The sequence below is a fragment of the Cinclus cinclus genome, chromosome 5, assembly GCF_963662255.1.
Source record: "Cinclus cinclus chromosome 5, bCinCin1.1, whole genome shotgun sequence".
Taxonomy (NCBI): Eukaryota; Metazoa; Chordata; class Aves; order Passeriformes; family Cinclidae; genus Cinclus; species Cinclus cinclus.
Window position 1 is genome coordinate 1,562,740 of NC_085050.1, and position 15,816 is coordinate 1,578,555.

Sequence of the window (15,816 nt, forward strand, 5' to 3'; positions counted from 1 at the left end):
AGAATCTCACGGGATCCTCTTGGCATGAAAACTGGACTGGATTTCTTTCTGGAAATCCCTGCCTTAATGGAATTGGATGCCCTAGATCCTTCTCTCCCATCCCTGCTGACCCAGGTTTGCCAGGGGAATCCTGGGAATAAAATCGTATTTCCCACTGGAAGTGTCTCTGGAATGAATCCCAAACTTTCAAGCCCATCCCATTCCAGGCATTCCGCAATCCCAGGTGGCTCCAATCCTTATCCAAGCTGGCCTTGGACATTCCCATGGATGGATTTTGATTCCTTGTCTTTCTGGGATTGACGGCATTGTTCCAATGGGATGGGGGATAAGCATCCCACATTTGGCATTCCAACATGGATCACACATCCGTTTGGGGCTCTCAGCTTCAAGATTTTGGGTTGGGATCAGGGGGAATTACACCAGGATGGGAAATCCCAGAATCCCTGCAAATCCAAGAGATATTGGACCTGAATTCCCACTGTGGATTCCAGATGAGCACTCAGAGAATTCCAGATTCTCTCTGGCACAGTTGGATCCTGGTGGAAAAGGTGCCAGGACCAACATTCCCATAAAACCCAAATTCCCAATCCCAGCAAGGGCCAAACAGAAGCAACTTTTGTACTTGTCTCAGATCCTCCGGGATAATAAAACCTCCGGAAAATTGGAGTGAATCCTGGTGGTTTGATGGTGGCTATAAACTGGGATGGGGGTGGGAATGGGGTTGGGAGGCTTTTAGGGAAAAAAACCAAAGGAAAACGAAGCATTTAACGATGGAAAATGAAACCCCCGCCCCGGGATGTGCAAATCCGGAGCCGATTCCTCTGCTCCAACTTTTGGGAAAAGGCCATGGATCAGCCAAAGCTCAGCAGCAGGGATGGGGTAATAAATCCCTATAAACCCTAATAAATCCCAAAGCTGTGTATTTTCCGTGTGGAAAACACAGAGAAGGAGCTGCAACCTGTACAGTCCAGGAGCTGTTTGGATGAGAATCCCTGGATTTAATCCTCCATGGATTACATCCTGATCCAACAAAGCAATTGAAAAGTTTTTCCCTATTTTTTAAACACAGGCTTAAAGTCTCGGCCAGAGCAGGGCAGGAGATGCCATCGGCGGTTTTTCCCAGGAAATTGATCCCTCAGGATCACTTTTCCCAGCTCCTTGCTTGTTTGGAGCAGCCACAGCTCCAAAGAAAACATGGAATCAAGAATAAATCTCATCCTGCTGGGATGGATGGGAAGATCCCAGGTCAGCAAAGGTGCTGGAGCAGCCAGATATTAATGGGATTTTTCTGGTGGAAAAATGGGAGATGATTCCTTGCAGGATGAGAATTTGAAGATTAACATCCCCCCCCAGCACTGGGAAACCCTGGGAATCATGGAATTATGGAACAATCCAGGGTGGGAAAGGCCTCTGAGTTCAAGTCCAACCCTTCCAAGGTCACAAATCCCCAAGTGCCACATCCCACGGGATCATCCTGGGACAGGAAGAGGGAACAGCAAAAGCGGGAATGTCCCAGCATTCCCATCGGATCCAGTGGGAGGCTGAGCAGGTTGTGGATCATGGATTTGTTTGGAAACAAATCCCATCCCAAGACAGGATTTTCCCTCCATTAACACCCTGCAGTGGAGAGTATGGGTTGGGATGTTTTCCATAAGAATCTTTGGGAATACAAGGGAAAGTGACTGATTTTAAAGGAATATCAGCAAGGCTCAGCCTGGAGAAAAGGAGGATCAGGAGGGACCTTCTGGCTCTGCGCAACTCCCTGAAAATTTGGAACTAGGTGCGAGTTGGGATCTGATCACAGGGAGTAACAGGAAAAGAGGGAATGGCCTCAGGTTGTCCCAGGAGAGGCTCAGGTTGGACACCAGCAGGAATTTCCTCACAGAAAGGGTGGTCAGGTATTGGAAGTGCCCAGGGAGGTTTGGAATCCCTATCCCTGGAGGTGTCCAAGGAATTCCTGGACGGGGCATTCAGTGTCAAGGTGAGGATCGGGCACAGGTTGGACTGGATGATCCCAAAGGTCTTTTCCAACCTCTGTGATCCTGGGATTCTGCAAATACTGACACCAAAAAAACCAAGGATTCCCAAAAAAGTGGCTAGGAGACAGTAGGAGAGGGGGAAATCAAAGCCCATCTGCTCCTGGGATTCCTCTCCCAGTTGGAATGGGAGACCTGTGGGACTGTGGAACAGCTCCAAAGGAAAACCAGCTCCAGAATTCTATGATGGAATGCAAAGGCCTTGAAATCCAAAAGAAACTTGGATTTTGCCAAGCACCAACTCCAAATCCCAGGTTTTGCACCACAGCCTTTCCCATTCCCGTGATTTTGGCTTTGGGAATGTAATGTATCATCCCAGGGATTCCGGTTTTCCAACAGGTTTACAATATAGAAATAGGATAATACAGGGAAAAGGGAAATTGAGGCTGGATCAGAGAGCAAGAATTACTCGGAATCCGTGGGATTTGCTCAGGCCAGCAGATCCCAGATCCTGCCCTGAGGATCCTCCGCACATTCCCAACTCATGGATGGAAAGATCCTTTCCTCTCTCCCTCCTCGGATTTCCACTGGAATTTGGGATTTACCAACCAGAGCAGCAGGAAAACTCAAACGAAACAGAGAAGGCTGGAAAATCAGGAATATTTTGGTGAAGGCTTTGGTTAAGCGCCGCTTCCCAGGTGGAATTCCAATGGGAAGCGGAGTCTGGCAGCAGCTGGAGGTCTGGATGAGGTTGTTCCTTCTCCACTTCCAGAGGCAAAATTCCTTCCCAAAATTCCCAGGCAGGCATGGGAGCAGCTTCAGTTGAAAGGTTTCACCAGTTTCATAGCAGCATAGTTCTGGAAGGATGGAAAAACATGGGAATCATTGGAAAAATAAGGGAATCGCTGGAAAAAATGAAGGAATCTTTGGAAGAATAAGGGAATTACCAGAAAAAATAAGGGAATTATTGGAAAAATGAGGGAATCATTGGAAGAATGAGGGAATAATTGGAAAAATAAGGGAATCATTGGAAGAATTTAATAAGCACCAGGAGTCATTACTAGATTTTGATTGCTCTTCCCAAAAATTTTTAAGAGAAATTCCCACCTCTTCAAATCCTTGGAATTAATTTGGCCCCTCCCTCCAGCACCATCCCAGTGTTCAACCTGTGGGAAGCATTCCCAGTTTTCCCTGATTTTCTGGAACCTCCTTCTCTCCTCTGGATCCCTCTGCTCCTTCCCATCCTCTGGGATTCCCACAAATCTCATGGATTCACCACCCAACTCTTGGCCTTGTATCCCTGCAGCTCCTTTTTCCATGATCCCCCAAAATCTGGGACATCACCCGTTCTTCCCCTTTGGAAAGGGATCTTGGAGCATTCCCAAAGCCTTGCCAAGATTTTTCTGGAATGCAGAGCTTTCCTGCAGGGGGAGGCTCCTCCAGCCCTGCCCCATCCTCATTTTTTCCAAGGACAAATCCAGCCAGAAACTCCATGTAATTTTGCCATCTAAGATATCCCAGATTTTTTGCCCTCTGCATCCCAGGAAACCTCAGGATCTGTCCCATTGCCAGCACTTTGTGTTGCTGAGGACACCTGAGGAATGACCTTCCCACGTTATTTCGGTATCTCCACCATTTGTGATATCATGGAATTGTGGTTGGAAAAGATCCCCAACCATTGTTCATCATTATCCATATCCTCGAGTGCCACATCCAGATATTTTGGAATTTTTTTGAATAATTCCACAGATGGAGATTCCACCACTGCTCCAGGGCTCAACACCCCTTTCCATGAAGGATTTTCCTTGATATCCAACCTAAAATTCCCTTAGAAAAACATGAGGCTGTTCCCTCTTGTCCTGTTGTTCACTGGGAGCAGATCCCAAATCCCCCCTGGCTCCAAACTTTCAGGGAATTCTGGAGAGCCAGAAGGTCCCCTCTGATCCCACCTTTCTCTGGGATAAGCCCCTTTTCCAGCTCCCTCAGCTTTTCCTGGTGCCCTTCCCAACTTTGTTCCCATCCGTAGCCATGCTCCAGCTCCTCCACATTTTTCCCCATGAGGATCCAAAACCCACCCCCCAAAAAAAAGTCACTTTTTAACCCATTGTGTTCCTCAGCATGGAATTTTCCATCCCCCTGAATCCATCACCCCTCAGACCTCAGTCAATGCCTGTCCTCCTCTCTCAGACAATCCGTACCGGGAAGGCATAGACGAAGATTCCCAGGAAAAGCAGCAGGATGAAGAGGAGGATGGCCAGGATCAGCACCCACTTGTAGCGACGCCACAGGATGAACTTCAGGGTCTTGTATGGGGACGTGAACCACAGGAAGGAGGTCTCGGGACGCCTGGAGCCACAGGAAGGGGAGAGGTCACCTTGGAATTTCATCCTCCTGGATCCCCAATCCCAGCTGCTTCAGTGGACCAGACCAGCCTCAAAATCCCACTGGATTCATGGTCCAGAGCAGACTCCCAATCCCAATGGATTCATGGTCCAGACCAACTTCTCAAATCCCACTGGATTCATGGTCCAGACCAACCTCCCAACCCCCCTGGACTGTCTCAGCTCTTCCATCTTCCTGGATACATCCCACCAATGTCATCCTTGGTGACATCCACTGGATTGGTGATCCAGACCAGACTCCCAATCCCACTGGAATTGGCTCCTCATCCCTCTGGGTATGTCCCATGAATGTCCTCCTTGGTGGTCCAAACCAGCCTTCAAATCCCATTGGACTGCTGGTCCAGACCAAACCCAATGGATGAGTGGCTGAGACCAGCTCCCAAATCCCAATGGAATGTGTCAGATCCCCATCTGGGGATGTCCCATCAATATCCACCTTGGTGGTCCAGACCAGCCTCCGAAATCCCATTGGATTCATGGTCCAGACCAGGCTCCCAATCCCACTGTACTGGTGTTCCAGACCACAATCCCAATTTCCCTGGACTGTCTCCCCTCCTCCACCAGTTCTGAGTGGATCCTAGCCAGGTCAGCCCAGTTCCCTCCAGCTGGAAACCTAGAATTCCCATTTGGACTGCAAGAACTCCATGCCCTGGTTGTTCCTTTTCCATTTGGGATGTTCTTACTTGGGATCCTCCAGCCTGGGGTTCATGTTTGGCTCATCCCGTCCCATCCCGGCCGGACGCTCCTCATGTTCCTGTTCTGCCACGATTTCCAATGTCATCTCCAGTTTCCCCTGGATGGGTTAAACAAAAACTGATTTATTATCTCAAAAAATGGGGGGAAAGGTGAGGAGAACATGGAATGGAAAACAGAGATTTGGAAGAGAAAATGCACTTTGAGCAGAAGCAAACCACTCCCAACAATGACCACAAGCATCCCAGGATTCCAGGGACCTCTCATCTGTCCCTAGAGATATTCCAGGAAATCCCAGATCCAAATGACACCTTAATTTGGTCAACCACAGAATCCCAGGATCACTGAGGCTGGAGAAACCTCTGGGATCAAGCCCAAGATGTGGCTGATCATCACTGAGTGCCACATCCCATCTTTCCTGATTCCCCAATTCCCTCGGAAACAGCTCAGGATTTTTTGGTTGAATGACCCAATTCCCTGCCTGGATTCCCTCACCTGCATGGAAGAGTCACTAAAACCTGGAACAGGAGCTCACACACCTGGGATAGCTGGAATTTTTTCCTGAAGTTTAGGACACAAGATTGCTAGGAAGAGTCATGATATGGAATCAAATTTGGCAGCACATTCCAAAAAACCACAGTGAAAATCCCACAGAACCTGATTGTTTCTCTGCACGGTGCCGGAAAACTTCCAGCCAACCACAGATCCACAAAATCTCCCACTGGAAATGGAATTCCTTGCCCTGGCTTGAATTGAATGAAGCTTTCAGGGAATTCTGGAATAGTTTAGATTGGGAAGGAATTTAAAGCCCATCCAGTCCCACCTCATGCTGTGGGCAGGGAAACTTCCGCTATCCCAGGGTGCTCCAGTCCTCATCCAACCTGGCCTTGGACACTTCAGGGATGGGAATTGGAGTGAAGGATCCAAGGGAAAACATGGATAGGCCACTTTACCGCCAGGATCTTCTGCCGGTCCTGCTCGGCCACGCAGGGCCACCAGCCCTTGACGGTTTTCTGCTCAAAGAGGGACACAGAGCGGCCTGAGGACAGGGAATCATCCACGAGATCCAAGGAACATTTTTCCGCTGTCTTGGCAGGCTTGGGCATCCTGTTGAGATCCATCTGGAGGGATCCTGCAAGGAAGAAGGTTCCAGGTGAGACATCTCTGTGGGACAATCCGTAAAACACGGAATTCCATAGAGTTTGAGCCATCCCAACCATCCCAATCCAAACTCCCAACTTCCACTATCCCAGCTTGATCCAAGCCCCATCCAACCTGGCCTTGGACACTTCCAGGGATTTGACATCCACAGCTTCTCCGGAGAAGCTGTGCCGGGGATGTTTTCCCTTTTTTGGTATGGAATCCCAAAATTCCCAACTTACCCAAATAGTCATCGAAGGAGAACTTGTCGTTGTCCCAGATCTGAAGGATCAGCTGGGGTGGGATCTTGTTTTCCGTCTTGTCCAAGCTCCAGAAGTGTTCCTAAAAATCCCACCAGGGGCAAAAAAAAAAAAAAAAAAAAACCACGGGAAAAATCAAAGATTCATCAGGAGAATCCAGCAGAGCCTAGCTCTGGAAATCTTGGAATTCCTGGGGTGTCCTGCTCTGGATCTGCAGGAGCACAGGCTCTGGAAAACTCTTGGATAAGGATAATCAGTGGAAAACCCAAAATGCTTCTGGAAGGTGTTGGCAACATTTTATGCCTTAATTTAATGACTTAAATTGATGTAATTAATTGTATTTAAATAATTTAATTTAATTTAGGAAAAGGCTCCATGGGATCCAAAACAGGATCCTTAGGAGCAACAGGAATTCCCACAACTCCAATGAAGGCAACTCTCCAAGGTGAAGAGAGCAACGAGCATTGAGTGCTGGCGCTGCCAAACTTTGCCTTCCTCTTAATTCATGGAAAAATATGGGATTGACACTTAAATCAGCACTTCCAGCAGGGAATTCCCAAAGATCCTCTCCCTTCCAGATCCACCATGGCTCTGATCTGCTCCCAGGTCTGTCACCAGCAGTGGGACAATCAGAGACCATCAAATGCCAGTTCAGACTACCTGCGGCTCCTGAATTTATCCATGGAACGTAGATATGGAAAGGAGGATTCCGTGGTATCCCAGGAATCTGCTGGTATCACACACTGGCTACTGCAAGCCCCAGTGTCCAACCTGGCCATGGACACTGCCAGGGATCCAGGGACAGCCACAGAAAATCTGGGAATTCCAGCCCAGCCCCTCCCCACCCTCCCAGCCAGCAATTCTTTCCCAAGATCCCAGCCCAATATTCCCTTTCCCAGTGGAAGCCATTCCCTGTGTCCTGTCCCTCCATCCCTTGTCCCCAGTCCCTCTCCAGCTCTCCTGGAGCCCCTTCAGGCCCTGCAAGGGGCTCTGAGCTCTCCCTGGAGCTTTCCCTTCTCCAGGGGAACATTCCCAAGTCATCCATCAGTTCTGCACCCCAGTGTAAGGAATATCCACTGCCTGGGAAGCAGCATCCATGTCATCATTTCCATGTGTGAAACCAGGAATTTTTTCCAACAGGGATCAAACACCACTGTTGGGATGTCTGTGAGTTAGGACTAAGAATCCCAGAATCCCTGAGGTTGGAAAAGTCCTCCAGGATGAGTGAGTCCAAGCTCTGCCCAATCCCCACCTCAGCATCCAGGAATTCCTTTGACAACTCCAGAGATGAGGACTCCATACCTCCCTGGGCACTTCCACCCTTTCCATGACAAAATTCCACCTGATGCCCAAAAAGAAATGTTGGGATAAAGGAAGAAGGTAAAATCCCACCCCATAGCTGAGGGATTGTTTGGATTGTTATTCCTGGCTCCAGCAAAAAGGAGGGAAATCCCAGCAGGATTCCTGACACCCCTCCGAGGGTGTCGCAGTGGCAATTCCTCCTGGAAGTGTCAGAAATGACGGGATTTAATTAAAACTAGGAAACTCCAGCGTTATTCATCCATCGCTCCATAAATTCACTCCAAGACTCGGAGTCATTATTTCATCCAATATTAAATTATTAAAAAGGCGGGGGGGGGGGGGGAGGGGAATGTGTCACATTCCATAGGAACATAAATATTCCAGCTGGGAGTCCGTGGGCACTCCAATCCCATTGGATTCATTTTAAGAGATCCCCCTAGATAGTTCTGTTTCAATTTCGCTCCGTTCCCTACCCAGCTTTGGGAAAACGTGCCAGGAATTTTGCATTGGAGCATTTTATGGATGCATTTGAGATATTGGGTAATCCAGAAATCCCAAATGAAGTCCACGGAAAATTCCCTCTCTCCCCTCTGCTGACTGCAGTGGGTTGGGATGGATGTTTATCCAGGGCGATGTTTATCCAGGGGGATTTTTTCCCAGCTTTTCCAGCTGTTTTAAATTAAAAGTGTTAAAAACGGGGACGAGTTGATGTTGATCCTCCCCTTTCCCAGAAACTGGGGAAAGAAGGGATCCACGGGGATCCGAGAGCCACAGATCCATGAATCCTCAGGAGGGGCTGGAAAATTCCCGGGTGGTGGAAGCTCCTGTGGATTGTCCCTTCCAGAAGAAATCCAGGTGCCCATCTGGGTTTCCCAAGCTTGGCTTGGAAAAGGGGGAAATATATGGAATTCCAGACTGGTTTGGGCAGGAAGGGACCTTCAAGACCATCTCATTTCCCAGCTGGAATATTCCCTGGAAAGGAAACTTCCACAAGGTCCATGTTCTCCAGGGGTTTCTTCTTCCCAGTGAATTCCTGGCACAGAGGTTCATCCCATCATTCCCACATTCCACGGATGTGTCCATGCTCCAGGCACATCCCATGCTCTCTTTTGGGTTGATGCAACTTCCCAAGAATTCCTTGGAATTTCTCATTGCCCCAACCCATGCACACGGAACCAAACTTGGAGAAAACCTTGCACTTGGGATCATCTCCCACTTATCCCAACTGGATTCAGGTCCCTTGGGATAATGAAGCTGAAGGAAAGGTTGGATGGGATCTTCGGAAGGAATTCCAGGCTGTGAGGGTGGGGAGGGGCTGGGATGGAATTCCCAGAGAAGCTGTGGCTTCCTGAGGATCCCTGGAAGTCTCCAGGGATGGATAGACTTGGATCCACCTGGGACAGTGGAAGGTGTCCTGGGATGGGCTTTAAGGGCCTTCCCATTCCAAACCATTCCATGATTCCATGGAACTGTTGGCAAACCCAGCAGACTTTGGGATTTCAACTTCCCTCCTCCCCACTGCAATGTCTAAGGGAAAAAGGGAAGAAAACCTTGGTTCTTCACCTTCTGCATCTCAATCCCTCAGAATAACATCCTGGCATGCCAGGGATAACTCAGGTGGGGCTTGACCCTTCCCAGGTAGGAATTCAGTGCTCCATCTCTCCAAATTCCCTGGGCTTTTTTATGGAAAAACACCATAAAATATCATTTTGGCCGAGACAAAACCTCCCTGCCCCGAGCCCTGTCAAGCTGGGGACACCCAGATCTCCGCTGGAAAGGCAGGAAAGGGAACAGGGAATTGGGAAGGGGGAATTCGATACCGAGCGAAGTTTATGGGTCCCTTTCAAGGCAGCGTGAAATTCACTTCCATGATTAAATCGAGCTCTGAACATTCCCTATAAAAACAACACAGAGCATGAAATTTATATCCCGGCCTTGTCCAAGCCAGAGGGAAAAAAGACTGGAATTATTGTTTGAGGGTTTGTTTTCCAAGCGAGGGGAGGCTCAGGGATATTTTATGGATTTTTGTGGATAAAGTAGCAGGAAAGGCAGGGAAAGAAATCAGCTCTAATTCCCAGGAAGGTGTTGACAGGGCTGCATTTTTCCTGGATTGTGAATGTACTCCAGAATACAAAGGAGGAAACCTGATTTTTGGGAAAGAGAGGAAGTTTTCTCCCAAAACGTCCCATTTCATGTGCATCCTGAAGGAATTTTGGGGGCCTGGACATGCAGGATACTCCCCTTGGGTATCACAGGATCTCTGAGGCTGCAAAATCCTCCAGGATCATCCAGTCCAATCGGTGCCTGATCCCCACCTTGGCACTTAGTGCCCTGTCCAGGAATTCCTTGGACACCTCCAGGGATGGGGATTCCAAACCTCCCTGAGCACTTCCAAGGCCTGACCACCCCTTTCCATGAGGAAATTCCTGCTGGTGTCCAACCTGAGCTTCCCCTGGCCCAGCCTGAGGCCATTTCCTCTTTTCCTGTTATTCCCTGGGATCAGATCCCAACTCACACCTGGTTCAAACATTCCAGGAAGTTGTGAAGAGCCAGAAGGTCCCTCCTGATCCTCCTTTTCTCCCTTTCCCAGCTCCCTCAGGAATTCTCCAGCCCCTTCCCAGCTCTGTTCCCTTTCCTGTGCACACTCCAGCCTCTCCATTTCCATAAGAATCCCAGAACTGGACATGGCACATTCATGGAGATGCCGTTTGCTCCAACATTCCCTGCAAACCCTTTCCTGCCCTGAAGAACTTCCCAGGTCTGGATTTGGCATCCAGATGCTCCTGGAATTTGCACGGGAAGCTGAACATTACAAAACCAATTCCATACATTTTTCACCCCGTGGCGCCTGCAGGATGTGGGAGCCGAGCTCCTCCCTGAGTGGGTGCCTGGGAAAATGGGATCCACATCCAAGTGACCTCGGATTGTCCTGGTTGTCCCACGACCCATCCGATAACAGGCTTCGGCCAGGAATCCAAAATATAAACTCCCAGTTTAGGCTGGAATTTAGGGAAAATTCCTTCATGCAAAGGGTTTTCCAGCCATGCAGAGGCTGCCCAGGGAAACGATGGAATGTCCATCCCTGGAATTATCAAAAATGCCTCTGGAGGTGGCACTCAGGGATGTGGTCAGTGCTGGCCTTGGCAGAGCTGGTGATCATAAAGGGCTTTTCCATCCTAAATCATTCCATAGTTTTCTCATTTGCCATCCCAGAAACTGTTTTCCTGCAGGACTCAAAAATCTTGGAATGTGCTCTTCCCATGCAGCCAACATGGTTTGAATTTTCCAGGGCTGGAAGAGAAAGATGGCACCAAAAAAACAAAGCAGGAAAAAGGATGGAAATTCCAAAGGAATGCTGAGAAAGGCATTTAAAAAGCATTTCCATGTTTTCAGGAGAGTTGTCCCAAAGATGGGGATATTTGTCTTCCATGGAAATATTTTAGAAACTCAGACTGGGGGAAATTCCTCTCTCAGGAGAAGAAAGATCTTTATAACATTAATCCAGCCTGTAAAGCTATGGAAAACCATCCTGAAGTGGTTGGAAAAAGAAAAGCAGGAATAAGAGAGGCACCGGGTTTTCCCTGGGTTTTTCCTGTTTTTCCCTGTATTTCCAGGCTCCCAAGCATGCTAAGGCATTCCCATCAGAATGAAATAATATGGATCATATCCAGGGGCATCTTTGGTTTTGGGGAAAGTATTTGCAACCTGGGTTGGGATGACCCATGGAGCTCCCACCTGCAGGAATTCCAGCTCTGGAATTCCCAGCACAGGAAGGACCTGGAGCTCTTGGAGGGATCCAGAGGAGGCACCAGGATGATCAGAGGGATGGAGCAGCTCTGGTGTAGGAAATGCTGGGAGAGCTGGGATTGCTGGAATTGGAAGGGAAAAATCCAGGGAATCCTCAGAGCCTTTTCCAGGGCCTGAAGGGGCTCCAGGAGAGCTGGAGAGGGACTGGGGACAAGGGATGGAGGGACAGGACACAGGGAATGGCTTCCACTGGGAAAGGGGACATTGGGCTGGGATCTTGGGAAGGAATTCCTGCCTGGGCTGCAATTCCCAGATTTGCTGTGGCTGCCCCTGGATCCCTGGCAGTGTCCAAAGCCAGGTTGGATCCACCTGGAACAGTGGAATTTGCCCCTGGATAGAACTGGACAAGTTTTCAGTCCCCTTCCCACCCAAACCATTCCATAATTCCATGATTCCTAATCCACCCTAATCCACCTTGTGATGCTCCAGGGTGCCCTAGCATGGAGCAAACAAAGGAGAACCACTGGAAAACTCTTTCCCTCCCAGCCCAGTTGGGCACAGGTGGTTTTGAGCAGCTCCCAATTCCCCACAGTCACTCCCAACTTTTGATTGAAATTCCACCTTCCCGCCCCTGCCTTTCCAGCCGGGAATTTTACAGCCACAGGAACCGAGCCGGAGTTCAAACAGCACATGGCGAGATCAAAAAATTCCCGGAGCCGGAATGCTCCACCCGGCTTTTCCTTCATTATTCCAGCCTTTACAGAGAGCTTTTACAAGGCGTTTATTTTCAGATCCAGCGTTGGAAGCCATGTGGTGGGAAAAGATTCCAGATCGGCACAGCGGGATGGATTTGCCTAAAAGGGGTTTATGGAGGGGGTCTTGGCTTTTTCCAAGCGGGATAATTGGATGTAGTACACCCTGTACTTGGGATTTGTTGGATATGAAGCGTGAAATGGGCCTGGCTGGGATTCTGTTGATCACTGGAACTGCCTGGGAAGGGCTTCAGAAACTGGGAATTGTCTGGCATGGGGGATTTGCTCGGCATCTTCCTGGCTGAGGTGCTTGTTCCATGGAAAATAAGATGGGATGGGGATCCCAGTGGGTTTTGGGGATGACAGTGGGTTTGAGGGATCCTGGGGGATTTTGAGGGATCCCAGGGGATTTTTGGGGATCCCAGTGGGTTTCAGGGATGATTCCATTGCAAGCAGGAATCTTTGGGCACCTCATATTCCATGAATACTTAGGCTGAGCTAGGGAGCAGGGAATCATAGGATCATGGATCACTGAGGTTGGAAAATCCTCCAGGATCATCCAGTCCAACCTAGGATTGATCCCCACCTTGGCACTGAGTCCCATGTCCAGGAATTCATTGGACACCACCAGGCATGAGGACTCCAAACCTCCCTGGGCACTTCCAATTCCTGACTGCCCTTTCCATGAGGAAATTCCTGCTGGTGTCCCAAATCTGAGCATCCTCAAGGGATGATGGCTCAGGATGAGGTGGATGAAGGACTTTGAGCCTCCAGGGAGGTGCCACAGGAAACTGGGATTTTCCCTGTTGTCCACTGACCACAAAGAGCCAAAAATCATAGAATCATGGAATGGTTTGGGTTGGAAGGGACTTTAAAGATGATTCAGTTCCATCCCCTTCAATGGATATGGAATCTTCCATTGGATTATTCCCCTTAATCCTTTTAATCTCCAGGTGAAGGAAATTTAAATTAATTGATCACCTCTATTGTTTGGTGTCCAGTTTTCCCTAATTCCCATCATTTCCATAATTTCCATTGTACAGTTTTCCCCTGTGTTATTCGATGCACCCATCCCAACCCCATTCCTGTTTCCTTCCATCCATGAACTGATCCAAAGGACAACAGGAGCAGCTGGAGGAACGAGGGGACCAAAATCCCATAAAAAAAAATCCCCATCCATTTCAACTCCCAATCCAATCCTCTCCCTGAATCCAAAGCTTTTCTTCATCCCAACCCATGCTCCCATCAGGGATTTGGAGGCAGCTCCTTCCTTTCCCCATTTTTAGCCTTTTTAGGAAGTTTTTGCCTGGCATGACACCCATTATTCCATGCTGGAAAACAGAAGTTCCCACCAAAACCAGCCCCATAGAATTGTCATCTCCAGCTTTGGAATATCCCTCTTGCCCAAGAGAATTTGGACACTCGCTCCAATATTCTTCCTTGTCCAGCCTGGATGAATCTTTCCCAGAGGGATCAGTCTCTCCAAAAAAAAAACCACCTCTAATTCCAAACCCATTTTGCTGCCAAAAATGGATTTTTGAACAAAATTCCCAAAATTTCAATGTCAACACCACAAGGAGTCTGAGCTTTGCATGGCTCTGCTTGTGAAGGTCTGAAATTCCCGTTTCACTCCAGAATTCCCACGAGGATGCAGGAATTCCATCCAGAACCACTCACCTTCTTGGCCACGTGGCACATCTGCTCTGCCGGGAGATAATCAAAGGGAAAGATGAATCTCCAGTTGAAATTCCCTTCTCCTCCCATGGATCTGTAGTGGACATCCGTCTTCTGCTTGTTCTCCTCATGTCCCACCAGCCACCTGCCAGGGACAAACAGAGCCCATGGAAAACCAGGATCACAGCAAGGATTTGGAATCTCATTCGATGTGACAACATTCATGAGTGGGAAATGTAATATTCCTGATCCCGGTGGCTGCTGGGGGTGGGGAAAACCTGGAGATGGGAGAGGGAAGGCTGCAGTCCCACAGCTGGGAAATCAGAAAGGGCTGCGGGGAGCAACCGTGGAATCATGGAATGGGTTGGGATGGAAGGACAGGGACACCTATCACTATCGCAGGTGGATCGAACTCCAGTGTCCAACCTGGCCTTGGACACTGCCAGGGATCCCAGCAAATCTGGGAATTCCAGCACAGCCACTCCCCACCCTCCCAGGCAGGAATTCCTTCCCAAGATCCCAGCCCAATGTCCCCTTTCCCAGTGGAAGCCATTCCCTGTGTCCTGTCCCTCCCTGCCTTGTCCCCAGTCCCTCTCCAGCACTCCTGGAGCCCCTCTAGGGGCTCTGGGGATTCCCTGGAATTTTCCAGCCCTCCAGGTGAACATTCCCATCTCTCCCAGCCTGTCCATGACTTCTTGGGAATCCCATTCCTTTGCTTGACAGTTTTCCATGAAGAATTTTTCCCTAATATCCAATCTAGGATAGGCAGGTGCCAGCCCCTGTTCCAGAGGCAGCAATGGATGGAAGGAACAGCCCCCATTGGATTCCCAATCCATAGGGCAGATCCTTAGGCACAGAAAGGATCATTTCATCCCTTCCCAGTAGGATTTTTCAGGATTAATTTCCTTTGGGATGAAAGATCTGGAAACTGAGCAAGGTTTTATTCATTTCAAGATTCACTTGGATGCTAAAAATTGGCAAAGGGACCTCAGAAATCCCTGGATGCTCCCTCTTTTCCAGCAGCACAACTTTTTAGAAGTCCCAAAAGACACAGAACAGCTCAGCTGGAGCTGATAACAGCAGACCTGATGGGAATACCAGGAAAGCATTCTGGATTTACAGGGGGAAAATAGGGATTGTAAACCAGGGATTTACAGTCTGTTCCCAAATCCCGCCTCTTCCTGCCTGTAAATCCCAAAAAGGCACAAAAAAGGAACTCCCTTGGCTGGGATTGCACTGTTTGGCACAAGATAAATCCTAAAAAGGGAAGGGAAGGGAAGGGAAGGGAAGGGAAGGGAAGGGAAGGGAAGGGAAGGGAAGGGAAGGGAAGGGAAGGGAAGGGAAGGGAAGGGAAGGGAAGGGAAGGGAAGGGAAGGGAAGGGAAGGGAAGGGAAGGGAAGGGAAGGGAAGGGAAGGGAAGGGAAGGGAAGGGAAGGGAAGGGAAGGGAAGGGAAGGGAAGGGAAGGGAAGGGAAGGGAAGGGAAGGGAAGGGAAGGGAAGGGAAGGGAAGGGAAGGGAAGGGAAGGGAAGGGAAGGGAAGGGAAGGGAAGGGAAGGGAAGGGAAGGGAAGGGGGAGCTGTCTCCAGGAATAAAGGGAATTCCAAAGAAAGCAGCCATACAAGTAATCCAATCTATGAGCATGGAAAAAGTCTGTGAGAGGAGCTGGGAATGAGCAGACAACAAGTTCCTGTCCTCATGGCCAGGATGCTTCCATACCTTATCCCACTATGGGAACATCCAAGTAGTCCATTGCCATGGGACAATCCCAGAATCCAAAGACAATGGTTGTGAGCTCAGCAGAGATATGTCTTCCAAAATCTGGGTCCAGAGACAGAAAGGTATGGATCCATGTCTGGAAAGGTGTGGATCC

At 49.1% G+C, this 15,816-nt stretch overlaps 1 protein-coding gene across 4 annotated transcripts in view; it reads right to left on the reverse strand.

The window, feature by feature from the left end:
* Window positions 1–2,794: 2,794 nt before the first annotated feature.
* DYSF (dysferlin) overlaps window positions 2,795–15,816 on the reverse strand; it is a 71,706-nt gene continuing 58,684 nt past the window's right edge. For all 4 annotated transcript variants that reach the window (XM_062493248.1, XM_062493246.1, XM_062493247.1 and 1 more), the window contains 6 exons: window positions 13,950–14,091; window positions 6,454–6,553; window positions 6,025–6,203; window positions 5,062–5,171; window positions 4,175–4,322; window positions 2,795–2,833 (listed from right to left, as the gene is read on the reverse strand). In XM_062493248.1, the coding sequence (XP_062349232.1) occupies window positions 2,795–2,833; window positions 4,175–4,322; window positions 5,062–5,171; window positions 6,025–6,203; window positions 6,454–6,553; window positions 13,950–14,091 (718 nt within the window). The remainder of the gene's footprint in view (window positions 2,834–4,174; window positions 4,323–5,061; window positions 5,172–6,024; window positions 6,204–6,453; window positions 6,554–13,949; window positions 14,092–15,816) is intronic.